Source organism: Tamandua tetradactyla, chromosome 6 (assembly GCF_023851605.1).
Source record: "Tamandua tetradactyla isolate mTamTet1 chromosome 6, mTamTet1.pri, whole genome shotgun sequence".
NCBI lineage: Eukaryota > Metazoa > Chordata > Mammalia > Pilosa > Myrmecophagidae > Tamandua > Tamandua tetradactyla.
In genome coordinates, this window is record NC_135332.1 from 176,011,067 (window position 1) to 176,025,459 (window position 14,393).

At 34.9% G+C, this 14,393-nt stretch overlaps 1 protein-coding gene across 8 annotated transcripts in view; it reads left to right on the forward strand.

Annotated features, from left to right (window-relative positions):
• The window catches only part of EFR3A (EFR3 homolog A), a 163,400-nt gene that overhangs the window by 126,315 nt on the left and 22,692 nt on the right, over positions 1 to 14,393 (forward strand). For 7 of the 8 annotated variants that reach the window (XR_013178526.1, XR_013178527.1, XM_077167678.1 and 4 more), the window contains 4 exons: positions 1,747 to 1,908; positions 2,576 to 2,707; positions 3,885 to 3,952; positions 4,893 to 5,020. Coding sequence is in view for 5 of the 8 variants with exons in the window: in XM_077167678.1 (XP_077023793.1) it covers positions 1,747 to 1,908; positions 2,576 to 2,707; positions 3,885 to 3,952; positions 4,893 to 5,020 (490 nt within the window). In the remaining 3 variants the exon portion in view is untranslated. Of the gene's footprint in view, positions 1 to 1,746; positions 1,909 to 2,575; positions 2,708 to 3,884; positions 4,327 to 4,892; positions 5,021 to 14,393 lie in introns of those variants that run through there. The other variant, XR_013178528.1, reaches the window with a different exon arrangement.

The following is a 14,393-nucleotide window of genomic DNA, read 5'->3' on the forward strand; positions in this document are numbered from 1 at the left end:
AAAACACATACCGTTTTCACTTTTAAGGCCTCTTTTACTGACTGCTTCAAGTTTTTAAATACAGCTATCACCGCTGAATAAATATATTGTGAGTGTTTACTGTGAATTAGACATTGCCCTACACACTGTTCAGAATGTAAAGATCTTTGCCCTTGATAAGTGGTAGTTAGCTTGATATTCATTATAATCATTTAAATTTTACAAATTCGTTTGGCAGGTGGCTGAATTTAGAAAATCATGGCGTCTACAGTTATTTATCATATTGACTTAAATTTGTATGCAGTAATTTTTCATTCAAAGCTTAAGTACTTAGTAGTTGCCAGGCAAAGAGTTCAATACTGAAAGATACAGTGATGACCATGATGCACAAGCTAACTTCCCTCAGTATGCTTACAACTGTCTTGGTGGAAAAGGGATCCCTGATTTTTAGAGGTACAGAGAACAACAGATGTAGAGCCCTGTGGATATCTATAATCTATGTCTTCTTGGCTCTTTACTAGACCATGCTTTCTTCTTGTCACAATCTAGTTTTGTTGTCCTTATCCATTACTGCTACTTGCTGTGTTTCAAGTTAATGATTTCACAGTTTAAAAATTTCATTTGAAAAAAAACTTACAGAATATTACAAATTATCCTAAATTTATCCTAAATTAGTGTGATTCCTTGAATTAAAATAATTCATTTGCTATAGTGTATATAAAAATAACAAAGCGTTTTATTAAATTAAGTACGGCTTATGCTCTTTCCAATATTTATTTTTTGAGTATTTTTTGTATCACCCAGCTACTGAAAGAAATCATCCCACAGAACTGAGGAACTTTTAATTATAATTAATAGAATGAATATTGAAAATTCAATTAATAACTAATTTAAGGTTTTTTTTAACATTATATAACTAAACAATCCTGAACATTGTTTTACTGGATTTTATCAGTAATAGAAATAATCCTTTGTGCTTAATTTTCATAGCTGACCAATTTGAAAGGGTATTATATAACTGAAAGACTAAATGATTATTCTATGTTTAAATTTTGATTCCTTAGACAGTTCTCTGAATTAATTGCGTCTCTGTTTTGTGATAAAACTTACTGCCTAAGCACTTGTTATACCGTTGGGATAAAACCATTCCTTTTAGGATAATTTTATTTTGGAGCAATCCTTTCATATTTTTTCCTTTCTCATATTTTATCTTTGTAATTTAACATCCTTTTTCATTTACCTTCTAGTTTTCTTTTATCAGTCAAAATGTTCTTTGGTTTTATATGTACTTTAATTGAAGCTTATGGAAATCCATTCAAAAATCTGAAAACAAAAATTGAGTTTCTGTAGCCAGGGAACAGTGGACTGCCGCTTGCCAGAAAATCTTCCAGTTTTGCATGAACGCTACCTCTGGCATTTTCTGTCAGCATTGTGTGTTCAGGCAGCTGCGGCTCAGTTTAATATCCAACCTAAAGCCACTCCATCTCTAAGTTTGAAAAAATGTCCAAGGGCAGGAAGCCCTACAATTTAGATTGAGAGGTGTTTGTTCATCTTTAAAATTTCTTAATTAAGCTTAGAGTTCCAGATGAAACAGCTGCTCCCACTCAGTCTCCCCAACATCCACTCTGTACCGTGTGCCACCTGCCAGGGCTTCTCTCCCAGACTTATATTCCTGAAAAACTATGCAAATTATATATCTAAATATCTGTATCTGTATCAATATTATATTTATAAAAATGTCTTTTTCTCTGTCCTTCCCATTTTTAGAATGGACAACAACTATACAGGCACATATATTTAGGCTGTAAAGAAGAAGACAATGTTCAGAAAAACTATGAGCTACTTTATACTTCTCTTGCTCTTATAACTATTGAACTGGCCAATGAAGAAGTGGTTATTGATCTCATTCGATTAGCCATTGCCCTACAGGTATGCTTTCATAATCTTTCCATTGAAGAATAATGTTTTATGAAGCAGAAGCCATCTTTCAAGTGATTTGCATTTCCAAGGACATGACTTTTAAAAGAGAGGTGTCTAGTTGGCAGTCTGAAATACTCAAGACAAGGGTCGCATCCATTTATTCTTTTTTGTTTTTTTACATGGGCAGGCACCAGGAATCGAACACGGGTCCTCTGGCATGGCAGGCAAGCATTCTTGCCTACTGAGCCACTTTGGCCCCTTTTATTCTTTTAACAAATATCAAACGAGCATTGACTGTGTGTGTGCTTCATATCATTCAAGGCCTTGGGAATACTGTGATGAAAAAGAGATATGATATTTTCAGTTTAGTAAGAAAGATAATCATTAAATAAGTGTTTACTTGGAGCTGTGAAAGTGCCGTGCATGAAAAGGACAGTATGCAATGGGTATATGTGTTTGTGTATAAACAGGGAGAGCAGGAAAGGCTTTAAGACATTTAAGTTAAATGACCATTTGGTCTCCTTTTTTAAAAAAGAATCCTTAAAAACATAACTTCTTTTAAGGTGATGTTCTTGTTAGCATTCCAAACCATTTTCGGTTTTTCCGTGTAATCATAGAGGAAAAAATAATGGAGCATATGACCTTAAACTGCTGGATGTGTTTGTTCTTATTAAAGGACAGTGCAATTATCAATGAGGATAATTTGCCGATGTTCCATCGCTGTGGAATCATGGCGCTGGTTGCAGCATACCTCAACTTTGTAAGTCAGATGATAGCTGTCCCTGCATTTTGCCAGCATGTTAGCAAGGTAATGTATATAGTAAAGTTCTTAAACTTGATTTTGTCCAAAAAAAAAAAAAGGCTAATTTTCTTCCAGGGATGATTACTTTTAATTTTGGTGATTATGTATCAAATTATCAAAATAATTCCATAAATGTATATAGTGACTAAATCAGAACTACAGCTAAAACAACAGCTAGTGTTCTATTTTCCTTGATGCGTAATTGCTATATTAGAATGTTATGTGATGTTTGAATAGAGCACGTAATTTTCTTAACTTCTGAAATAATTCATGTAGTTGTCTTACGTAATTTTTCTTTTCCACTCATAAATCTTAGTACCTGGATTTTCTTGAATTATTCTGGTTTATTTTGGTGTTTCTGTTTTAAACAAGTCAACTCAAAGTAGTTCTCACAAGCTGAATAATTAAATTGCTTCTCAGAAAATTGTCCTAAGTCATTCAACTATAGTTTTCTTTACTCAGCAACAGCTCATTAAATACTTATATGCATGGTTAAATACTTTTCAGAACCCCTAATTTACCTGGCAGTAAAGGTCCCCTGTGATGTTTATTCTGTAAAAGATGTGTCAGGAAGAGGCTTATTTTTATGAAATTGGCAGAGCGCATCCTTCAGCACTTGCTAAAATGTCGGCGTTTAATCATCCTATGAAATAAAATTCACCTCCTAAACAAAAATTTTGAGTGCATGTCTGCTGCCAACCAGTAGCATAAACTTATTACAGAGCTGTTGTACCCCCTTTAAGTGCTCCCGTTTAACAGTGGAGCCAGACTTCAGGATGCCTTGTGACCTCCAGGCACTGACAGAGAATTGGGAGCACCTGGTGCTATGTAAAGGGATTTCCAAGAGAATGGCATTTGAGAAAATATATATTCCTACCGCATCGTAGTAAAATTCAGTCAAATGTAATGTGAGGTACTGTTACTGTTTGTTTTTTTTACTTCATAATTGTATTATCTGCTAAATTAAAAAAGTAGTAAATGTGAAAACCAAACGAACTCTGCATTTTGGCTCTAAACTTAGGCTAAATTCCAAAATGAAGTGAGGGGATTGCTTATAAACTTTTAAAGATTTTGTTTTAGTTTTGTTTTTGGTTTTTTAATTTGTTTCCCAAATTTACACAGCAAGGTCCTGAGAGGTGAGGTTTTTGATTTTTGTTTTGTTTTGTTTTTGGCTATTTTTCAGGTTATTGAAATTCGAACTATGGAAGCCCCTTATTTTCTACCAGAGCATGTTTTCAGAGATAAGTGCATGTATGTTAATTCTTTACATTTTAAGGAAGGGACACGGACTTATGACACCAATCAATAATGATTATACAGGAGTAACTATTGTTATAAGTTTCTGATGCTTTCTTATAATCACTGTTTTGTGTGTTTTTCATTTAATTCATCTAGATTTTTTCCCCTTGCTATAAAAGCTTGTACATAAAAAATATAGACTCAGCACACATAGAGTCTTTGATGAAAAGAAGTTACAATTTATCTTTTTTTTAATATGGGGCCACAGCCCTTAAATATAGCATTTTTTATATGTTCTCATATATAAATAGACACTCCTTTTGGAGGATACAATTATAACATCCTGTAGAAGACTTTCAGAAATAGAAAATAATACTCACAAAACTGTAAGTTAGACCCTATATTCTTTCTTGTTCTCCAAAAGAAAATTATATATAGCAATACTTAATTTAAACCTTGGGCTCTGAAAAACAGTTTAATATTAAAAGAATCTGTATAAAATAAAATGTCAATTTGAGAGGAAAGTGAAACCTTAGATGCTTGATCAAGTGCTTCCTATCTGGTTGGCTAATATGTTCTTCATTATCAGCTAGTGAGCTACATTTTTACTTTCTTCTCTTAGTAGATTTTTCATTAGCATGAAAGTTAAAGTTGGATTTGCTGTTTTTTTCTCATTTAATGTGTGAGTACCAACAGAATAATATAAGCCAGAACTCACTATTGTGAAAAAATCAAGGCAGGCTAATTAATAAAAAGGAACCACATGCCATGTGTTTTTAAAGACCTCAAATTAGTCACCTAAAATATATTGGTTTTTCTGTTAGTTACAGTGTAAGTTGTGTTTATAGTTAGAGCACTGGAGTTTTTGCTCTAGAATGTTTAACATATTAACTTATTTTTGCTCAATAATTTAAATAATACTGAGTAGTTGTTGTTTTGATCAACCTCACAGGCTTCCAAAGTCTTTCGAGAAGCATGACAAAAGTTTGTACTTTCTCACCAACAAGATTGCAGAGTCATTAGGTGGAAGTGGATACAGTGTGGAGAGACTGTCAGTGCCATACGTGCCACAAGTAACAGGTGAGAGGAGGAGAACTACTGTAGTGATTGGTTATGTTGCAATAATTTTTCTCTTACCCAATTAACAATGAAAGTTAATTCTGGTATATATACTAACTATATCACAGCCTTTTTCAAATGCTTAAGGGTGTTCACTTCTGTTTTTAAATTTTGCCTTTGAAAATCTATAGATAATCTCTAAAGATGTACATATGATTTTATCATAAAAAGATTGAGTTCTTGAGTGTTTATTATGATATTTAATATATTATTACTTTAATATATTATTATACTCAATATTATTAAACTTTAAACAAAGGAGGAAAGGGAACTTCTTTCTTTATTAGATATAATATATTTAACTTATGGAAATCATTGAAAATTAGTTACTTAGTGATTTGTGATATGAGCTTTAGGATTTAGGCAGTATTTGTCTTTTGGAAGAGTGCAGACTTTTAGCTATGTAAAGAAACCTGCAAACTTTTAAAGTTAGGAATTGCTTTTTCCTGTGTGTACTATATATTTCTTTCTGTCCTTTCCATTTCTAACGTAAATCTGTTGTGTTTCAAGGCAAAACTGTATGTTGTCTATATTCAATTTCCATTTTAAAAACTAAAGCAAGGAATTCTATCTTATATCTCATTTTCATTTATGTAGTTGTATAAATACTAAACGTGGTAGAACTAGTTCTTCCATTTGGGCATACCTCTATGTACAGAGTTAACTGTGTGAGGTCTTTTGATCAGGAGAGAAAAATGGGATTGTGCTATGTAGTTTTACTCCTTAATAAAGGGATTTTTTTTGTTCATTAGAAAATTTTTAGTCATAAGAAAAGAGTTGTCCAAACATGTTACACAGAGTTTAGGTTTTTCTGAACTCGTTTTGTATGTCAGCATGTTATAATACTCCCCAGCTGTTATCTTTGCTTTTATTTAAATGTGTGCCTTGATTTTCTATAAAATTTTTAAATGTTATGTTTTAAAGTTTGACATTCTGGGCAATGTATCTAGTGTTTCCATCAGAGAACTTTATTTTATTTCAGCTTAGTGTGGATTAATCACTAAAAGTAATATAATCTCTGTAAATAATTACCTTTTTAATAATGTGGATCCAAAACATATACGCTTTTCTAGTGAAACTTTTTCATAATAGTCTGAGATGTTAATGAATGGTTTTGCAATTTCTTTTGCACTCCAGATTATAAAAGGTTCTATTCCTCATGAATTCCTTATGGAAATAAATGTGCTAAGAATAAAACATTAGTAGAGCTTTATAATTTACAATATATTTTTTTAAAGATAATTTAAAATTTTCATTCTTATAACTTGGATTTAGCTCTCTTTCCTTCAGGCAAAAAACCTCATAAGCCCAGGCACAAGTACAAAGGTAAATCCAAGTGTCAGTGTGGCCTGCCCTTTCCCTCACCTGTCCTCTAGGAAAGTAGCTTAATAAAGTTTGCCTTTTAGAGAATGGAATCCAGTGGCTGATAGATTTTGTATAGTTACAAATGTATTCTTTTTTCCTCCTGTGTTCTCATAGCTGTAGTTTATTTTTACCCCTTTGTTATTTCCTTTTACCCTTTTTCTTTAACTTATAATAATTCTTAATGAAAGTTTTAGTACTTTTTTTTTTTTTACCCTTAGGTGGTTTGCATTCCCCATTTCTCCCCACCTCTGAAAAGGTTGTGTTCTGTTTCTTAGTGCCTTTTTATCATTGACTGGGAGAATTTTGAACATTTCAGTATTACTTATGTGAGTTCATAGAAATCCTTAAGTATAAATAACGTTTATCTCATTTGCAATGACTTTAATAGTTTAGAACCAATCTGTGGCATATATATCTTTCCTTAATGCAAGAGTCAAAAGAAGTAGTAATACTTTCTAGGACAATCAAACAGTTATTAAAATTTCCTTTTTCTATATAGCCTTCAGACATTCATTTAAAAAATTAGGTGATTTAAGAACAGAATATCAAAAAGAAAAGCATACTTATTTTTTGTGCATATAATGCATACACCCATCATCATAGCACTACTGGATGCCATCTGTTATGTGTGCCAGACCCTGTGATAAGAACTTTGTATTCATTTTCTCATTTAATCCTTAAAATAGTGTGGTGAGGAAGGTAGTATTATCCTTGTTTACAAGTGAGGATATTGAGGCTGAAATTAAATAATTTGATTAGTTGACACCACTAGAATTAACTGCCTTACTGTTCAGTTAGGTGCATAATAAATTATTTAATTTCACTAACTCTTTTTCATGGACCATTGCAACTCAAAAATTGGTCACACCTCCAGAAATTTTTGTTTATTCTCCATATCTTTAGTGACATCCTACCATATATCAGGCAGTGTTGCAATTTGTGGGGGTAGAAATATAGTGTAGTCCCTGAAATATAGTGATATCTGGTTTTAGAGAAAGACGTGGTCTTCCTAAGATTGATTGAACTATTGGTGCCTGACATGTAGTAAGTGGTCAGTAAATGGTAGCTGATGACTTCATTTTTCTTTTATCTCCAATCAACCTAGAAGTCCAGTTGGCATGCACTCTGTGAGGGATACAGTAATAGCCATTGGCTAGAGCATTCAGAAGAGTTAGTGGTTTCCATAAACTTATAACCTGTTTAATCTGTAAGTCTTTATTTTTGAGTGCCTACAGTGTGCAGCTGCTGTTAAGCAGAAGCAGGAATGAACAAGATAGAAGTCCCAACCTTCCTAGAGCTTATAGCCTTTCTCAGCTGTGTTCCTCATCTGAACCACAAAACAGATGATCTGAGTGACCGGTTTCTTAGCTCTTCCTATATTGCCCTTAACCAGTACCATTTCAGATGCGTAACAAAGAAGTTAATTCATTATACAACGGATGCTTTATGTTGATTATTAGGTCTGAATTCTCTAACAAGACAAATGACGAGGTAATTGTGATACGTCTCCAAAGCTAGGATCAGGGAAGTTCTGGGTCCTTAGACAAGCACTTTGGAAAGTATTTGAGGCCAGGGATACCTGGCGCCAGCCTGAAGCAAGTGTTTAGGCACGTAAACTGTACTTGATGTGGAAATGACAGTATGTGTGAAGGAGTGATTTGTTCAGGAAATTAATATGAAGTTAGGGTTGAAAATAGTGAAGCTACATGAAATAGTTTGAACTTTATTCTGAAAGTAGTGAGGAGACATTGAATGATTTTAAACAAGGGATGACATGATTAGTGTTATGTTTTAGAAATATACTCTGGTTGTAGTTTGGTAAACTGGACATGGGGCAACCATTTGCAGGGTTCTTTAATAAGCCCCAGGCAAGGTGACAGTGGCCTATACTAAGTAGGTACTAGTGATATAAGGAAGTGGGTATGTTCTAAAAAGTGTACAAAGGAGAATCTACAGGCATTAGGGGGCGGGGGTGAGTGGGCCAGAGAGCCAAAGCTTTTATCTAGATTTCTGGCTTGGATAATGCAAGACCAGCAGAAGAGCAGGGTTGACTTCCTGCTTTAACTTGCCCTTTTTATTTTATTTTATTTTATTTTTTTAGAAGGGATGGGTAACATGACTCGTTTTAAAATTGAAGATGGAAGTATGCACTTCAGATGTGACTGTCTATACACAGTTTTGAATCTAAGGTAGTAGAGGGATGTAGTTTTTATTACCAGAAATGAATGGAAAGAGTGCCTAGTTGTGGAGCTCAGCCTTCTGCTGAGTATTAACAGTGGCGCATCTAAGTAGAGTACCCTACAGGTGATATAGGAGTCAAGGCTCAGTCTTGTGAGAGTGTTTAGAGGTTATAATGAGAAGAATTTTGAAATCAGCAACATAGGAAATTTGCTATAGCCTTTGGGCAGGATGATTTCCAAAATTGGAGAAGTGAAGAGAAAGAATAGAATGGTTTTGGAGAATTCCTTTTTCCTTTAGAGAAGGCATGTTGAAGAAGAGCTTAAAAACCTAAAACCCAGAATTCCCAGTAAGAATATAAAAAACGTTACGGGTTATGGATGCCTAGGAGGATGGGGCTAGAAGAGGGGGAGCAGCTTCAGAAAGGGAATGGTAATTTCATAAGTTACTGAAAGAGGTGGAGAATTGATTAAGGCCTTTGGATTTTCTTAGAAGGGGATTATTGATGGCCTCTGAGACAGCGGTTCTGATGGCAAGCTGGAAAAGAATAGCAGCTTACATGCATCGTCTATTGTGTTGTTTTGTTTTTGCTGTTGTCCTTGACAGTGAATAGAGACTCTCGTACAGCCCACTCTCCAGATTGGTTTCTAACAGGATTGGGAGCATATATGTGTGATGTGCATGCGCACATGAGTATATGCATGTGTTTGTATCCTTTTGCAGTGAATTCACAACTGGGCAAATCTCATATTTTAAAATGTAGCCATTTGCATATCATCTGTAAACCAATCGTTTGTTGCCAGTAGCAGTAGGTAAATCAGTCAGTATACTTTAAATGAGTTACTAACAGAACAACTGTCAGTTTTTCTCTGAACTAGGAAGTATAAACTTGTGTCTAAGTCGGCTTGGATTCAGCAATTTGTTGTGATCTTGGCTCCACTCTAGGTTCATAATCTTCAGCTTGCCCCCTTAATTTTTCAGTGAGCCCTTCCTTGTCCTTCAGTACCATTTAGCTCAGATGGAAAATAGACATGAAAGTACTTTATAACTGCAAAATGCAATATAAAAATAAGAATGATATTAATATTTATTTCAATGTCTTAATTTTCTGATTGGCTTTTTGAATTTTGTCAACTTATTCTGTTAGGAAAAAGCACATATATATGTCCCATCTCTTCTTTTTTAGAAGGGTGGGAGTAGAAATTGTTTGTATTAAACTTTGTTTTAAAAAATGCTTATCTTACATTACCCTGACTTTGCATTCCATAGTCTAGTGAAAATGGTTTTTAGTTGTTTTTATTTTGTAAATATATGTTTAACTTTGGATGAAATTTTGGTTTTTTTTCTATAGAAGCAAATATATCCAATATCCAATTCTCGTATATCCATAAGAGTAGTATCAACATTAAACTATGACACTTTGAATTTTATTTGTAGATAAATTACCTGTGCAGTTTCACTGTGCCCCCTTTAACTTTTTAAATGAATCTGAGTGGTTATAAAGCTCCCAATATATTTATGACATATATATAATTAAGTCAATTCCTATTTCTTATATTCTATGTATAGCCATATAAAACCGTGATGAAAGTCACTTAATTTAGTTCTGTACCATACCATTCAGTCTGTTTTCTTTACTCGTTAGTCATCTGAATGCAGTGGGTATGTGCGTCATATATGGATACAGCAGGTGGCACCAAAGTGTCACTGAGGAAAGTTAGGCATAGCTCTCTGGTATTGCTTCTAAAATCCAGATCCTTGTGTGTAGTTAAAAACAAAAAGAAAAATGTTGATTACCATTGCAGGCAAAGGTGTTAGAAGCAAAATGGTGTGAGAGTGGGAAAATGGAAAAAGCAAGGTAAGTAGTATCCTGGGCTTTCTCAACCTAGAGGAGATGGGCTGTACTCAACTTAAGGAAGAGAAGCAGAGGTCTCATTTATGGGTTCATGCACCAGACAGTCTGAGAGATGTTATTATCTGGTGATTTTCTAGAGCTTACAGAATAAACACTCCACAGATGCTGCAGTGATGCTGCATTTCATTAGACTTGGCAAAGCCGGTGAGGAACAGACTTAGGTGGTCCGTAGAGGCAGTGGTGTTATCTTCCATAAGCTCTGTTTTAGCGTCTTACTTTTGTGTAGACTTACAAGATGTCTGATTATAGTTGTACTTGGACCTGCCTGCAGTGATTATATAGGTCAGAAGAGAGAAATGTTTTGAGAATAATATATAGTGGTAGAGTTTCCATTTGAATTTCATTTTCTTCCCTTTTAGAATTTATTTTTCTACTTAAATTTTGTAGTTCTTCTCTATTACCACGCTTTTCTCTCCTCATTGATTTTGCCACCCAGTGATCTTTCTCCAATATCCATAGCTCTCTTTTCTCTTTTATTTCTGTCACAGACTTCAGTTTGACTCTTCTCTGCAATGTATCAGCCTTTGTATCTTAACCCAGAAATTCTTTTGAAGGCCTTTGCAAACAGCCAGCTATTATTTATTCCTCATTTTGGTTTTTTGTGAGACCTTGAAATCTGACCTGCTTAGAGGGTAAAGGCAAGTCAGCAGTGATGGTCACATACTATCTTGTAGCAGCAGTTCAATTGAGTCATTATATTTGGTAGTTTATATCAAAGCTTATGATTGTGAAGGAAATAAAAGAATTAATTGTCTAGGTAAATTCAGTAATAGCCATATGCAAGAGATAAAATATTTTCAACCTAAAAATTATAGCAGAACAGTATATTTGTTACAGCTGCACAGCTGTGTAGGTATTTGGTCTGCATCTTCAGCACTCATGCAGTCGTAAGCAAGTTACTCTGGCTTGATAGATGCAGAACATAGAGACTGTCACTGAGAAGGGAAGGCTGGAAAGATACAACATTAATTTTTATGACCATACGACAAAGCCCTATAAATGCTTAGAAGGGTGACATGAAGTTCAGTCACAGCTAAAAGTAAAGTTTTGTAGCTCAGAAGATAGAGGAATAAGCAGAAATAGAGTGGTATTTAAGACTTTAAGGAAGCATTGTGATAATCAGCCAGGCTTTGAAAGATAAGAATTTTGAGGGGGGAGAGGTGAAAAAGGCAGGTAATGAAGTGTTCCACATGGCGTTTCTGTTTTTAGGAAAGCATGGAAGGCAGATATGCCAAAGCATGTTCAGAGATTGTGGGATAAACTCATTGAACTTGAGCACTGTATAAATTAGGAACAGTTGAAATTGCTGTTGGTAGGATCTGCCTGGAGAACCTGGACACCATTTTTTTTTTAATGCAAATTTTTTGAGATATATTCACACACCTCACACACATATGATCTATCCAAAGTATATAATTATTGGCTAACAGTATCATCACATAGTTGTGTACTCATCACCACAATCAATTTTAGAACATTTCATTACTCCAAAAAAAAGAATAACAAATAGACATAAGAAAGAAAACCCAAAACATTCCATACCCCTTAGCCCTTCCCCTTTTTTTGTTGAGCCCTATCATTGGTATTGTACATTTGTTACTGTTGATGAAAGAATATTAAAGTATTACTGTTAACTCTAGTTCATAGTTTAGAGAATTATCACAATGCTTCCTTAAAGTCATAATACCACTCTAATTATTTCTGCTTATCCCTCTATCTTCTGAGCTACAAAACTTTACTTTTAGTTGTGATCAAACTTCTTTATGTCACCCTTCTAAGCATTTATAGGTCTTTGTAGTATGGTCATAAAAATTTTTTAAAAGTGTGGTACTTTTTTTCCCATATACCCCTCTGTTAACTCTTTGTAAAAGTGTTATACATTTGTTCTGTTTCATGAAAGAACTTACTTATGTCTGTCGTGGTAATCACAGATGTTGTGCGCTTTGTCCACAAAGTTCGCCATGTTATACATTCCCGTATTTTAATCTCTAGTTTTCCTTCTGGTGGTGTACGTGACTCTAAATAACCCTTTAAACCACTTTCATAGACAGTTCAGTACTATTACTTGTAATCCCAGTAATATGCTACCACCCAGGTGCTTTTTTAATTGAGCTTGAGGAGTAATGTTCTTAGTGTTTTAAGAAGAGAAAATTGTGAAAAAAAAGACACATTATTAGTGAGGATAGACCGTGTCAGTGATTCTCACTGGGGTGATATTTGCCCCCACAGGGAACATTCAGCAGTCTGTAAAGGCAGTCACAGCTGAGAGTGGTGAGGACTAGAGGCCAGGGATGCTACCCAACAGCCCCCACAGGACGCACAGGACGGCCCCCCACGGCAAGATTTCTCTGCCCCAAAATGTCAGTAGTGACAAATTTTGGAAACCCTCAGTTAGGTGATGCTGTAGATAACAATCCTTAGCGACTTAAAGTAGTAAAGATTTATATTTTGCTTGTACTACCTGTAAATCAGGGGTTCTGTATCACATGATCCATAATTTAGAATCCAAGCTGATGCAGCAGCCACAATCTGAACATTGCTCATACTTTATTGGCCAGAATTAGTTCTATAGCTCCTCCTAACCCCAAACAGCCAGAAACTGCAACCTACCATGTGCCCAGAAAGAGAGCAAACTACACTATTTGATGAACTGAACAGCATTAAGTACTGTCATAGAAGGCAATTTGAATGGAGCAGAAGTAATAGAAAAAGCAGTTTCTTTATCTCTTCTGGCCTTTAAGTGTCTCATTGTTAACCTGTTCAGTAGGATAAAATCACAGTGTACACAAAAAGGGGTTGGAAGGATGAAATGTTGTCAGATTATGAAGTGTCTCAGTGCTGTTATACTAAGATTCTAAACCTGAACTTCCCATATGTTGTTGGAAACATTGCAGGTGTTTCTGGGTATTCATCTCCTAAGCTTTTGCAGTGTGAACTGCCTTCTTCAGTTTGTCACACTCATAATGTTACATACATAAAGTCATGTGGAAAAGTTTGGAAGGCTCAACATTTCTTAAGTGGGTTCTACTTATTTAAAAATAATATTTATGATTGAAAATTATTGCTTTTGAACAACTCTAGTGGCACTATGGAAACTAGATTGGAAAGAAAAGCTACAGGAATAGTAGTTAGGAAACCAAGATTCTAGGTAAAAGATGAAGATTTTTGAATAATGACACTCTCGAAAAGAAATAGGGCAGTATGTATATAAACATGTTTTATTAGAGATGTTAGCATTGGGTTTAGAATATGTAAGACAGAATTGATCAATAGAGAATTAGAAAGGTTGAACTGGAGCTCAGAAGAGAAAATGAGACTCTAAACCCCCCCTCGGGCATCATTACGTGTGCATTTGGAGAATGCTTGCTATGTGCCGGTGGAAGCCCTGGGAGCATTTTGGAATTCTTCGACCTTGGTGAACACACCCTGCCACCCTATTTAGGGATGGGGGTAGAGTGGGAGTAAAAAAATAAAGACACTAGATTCCTGTTGCCCGCTTCATGTCTTGTCACTCCTTCTAATTCTCCTCTACATCTCAGAGGAAAAATTGGGAGCTGCATTTCCCAGAAATCCCCTTACCCACATGGCTCCAAATTAGAGACTGACAAGAAAAAGCACTCAAACAAAATTTTGAATGTAGAAGAGGAGAAGCTATTGTTCTTCAGAAGTTGTTGTAGGTGGCCAGACAGACAGACAGCAGGCTTGAGTAACTGAGAATTGCCCGCTTCCGTGCTGTAGACTGAGGATGTCTCTGGTGACTCCTCTGGTTTTTACTCAGTCATCTCTAACAGTGATAGCATAAAGGCTCTATTTCCATATATTGGAATGTATAGAGTGGCTTCTTTTTTTCTTCCTGATGGAACTGTGGTTGTCAGA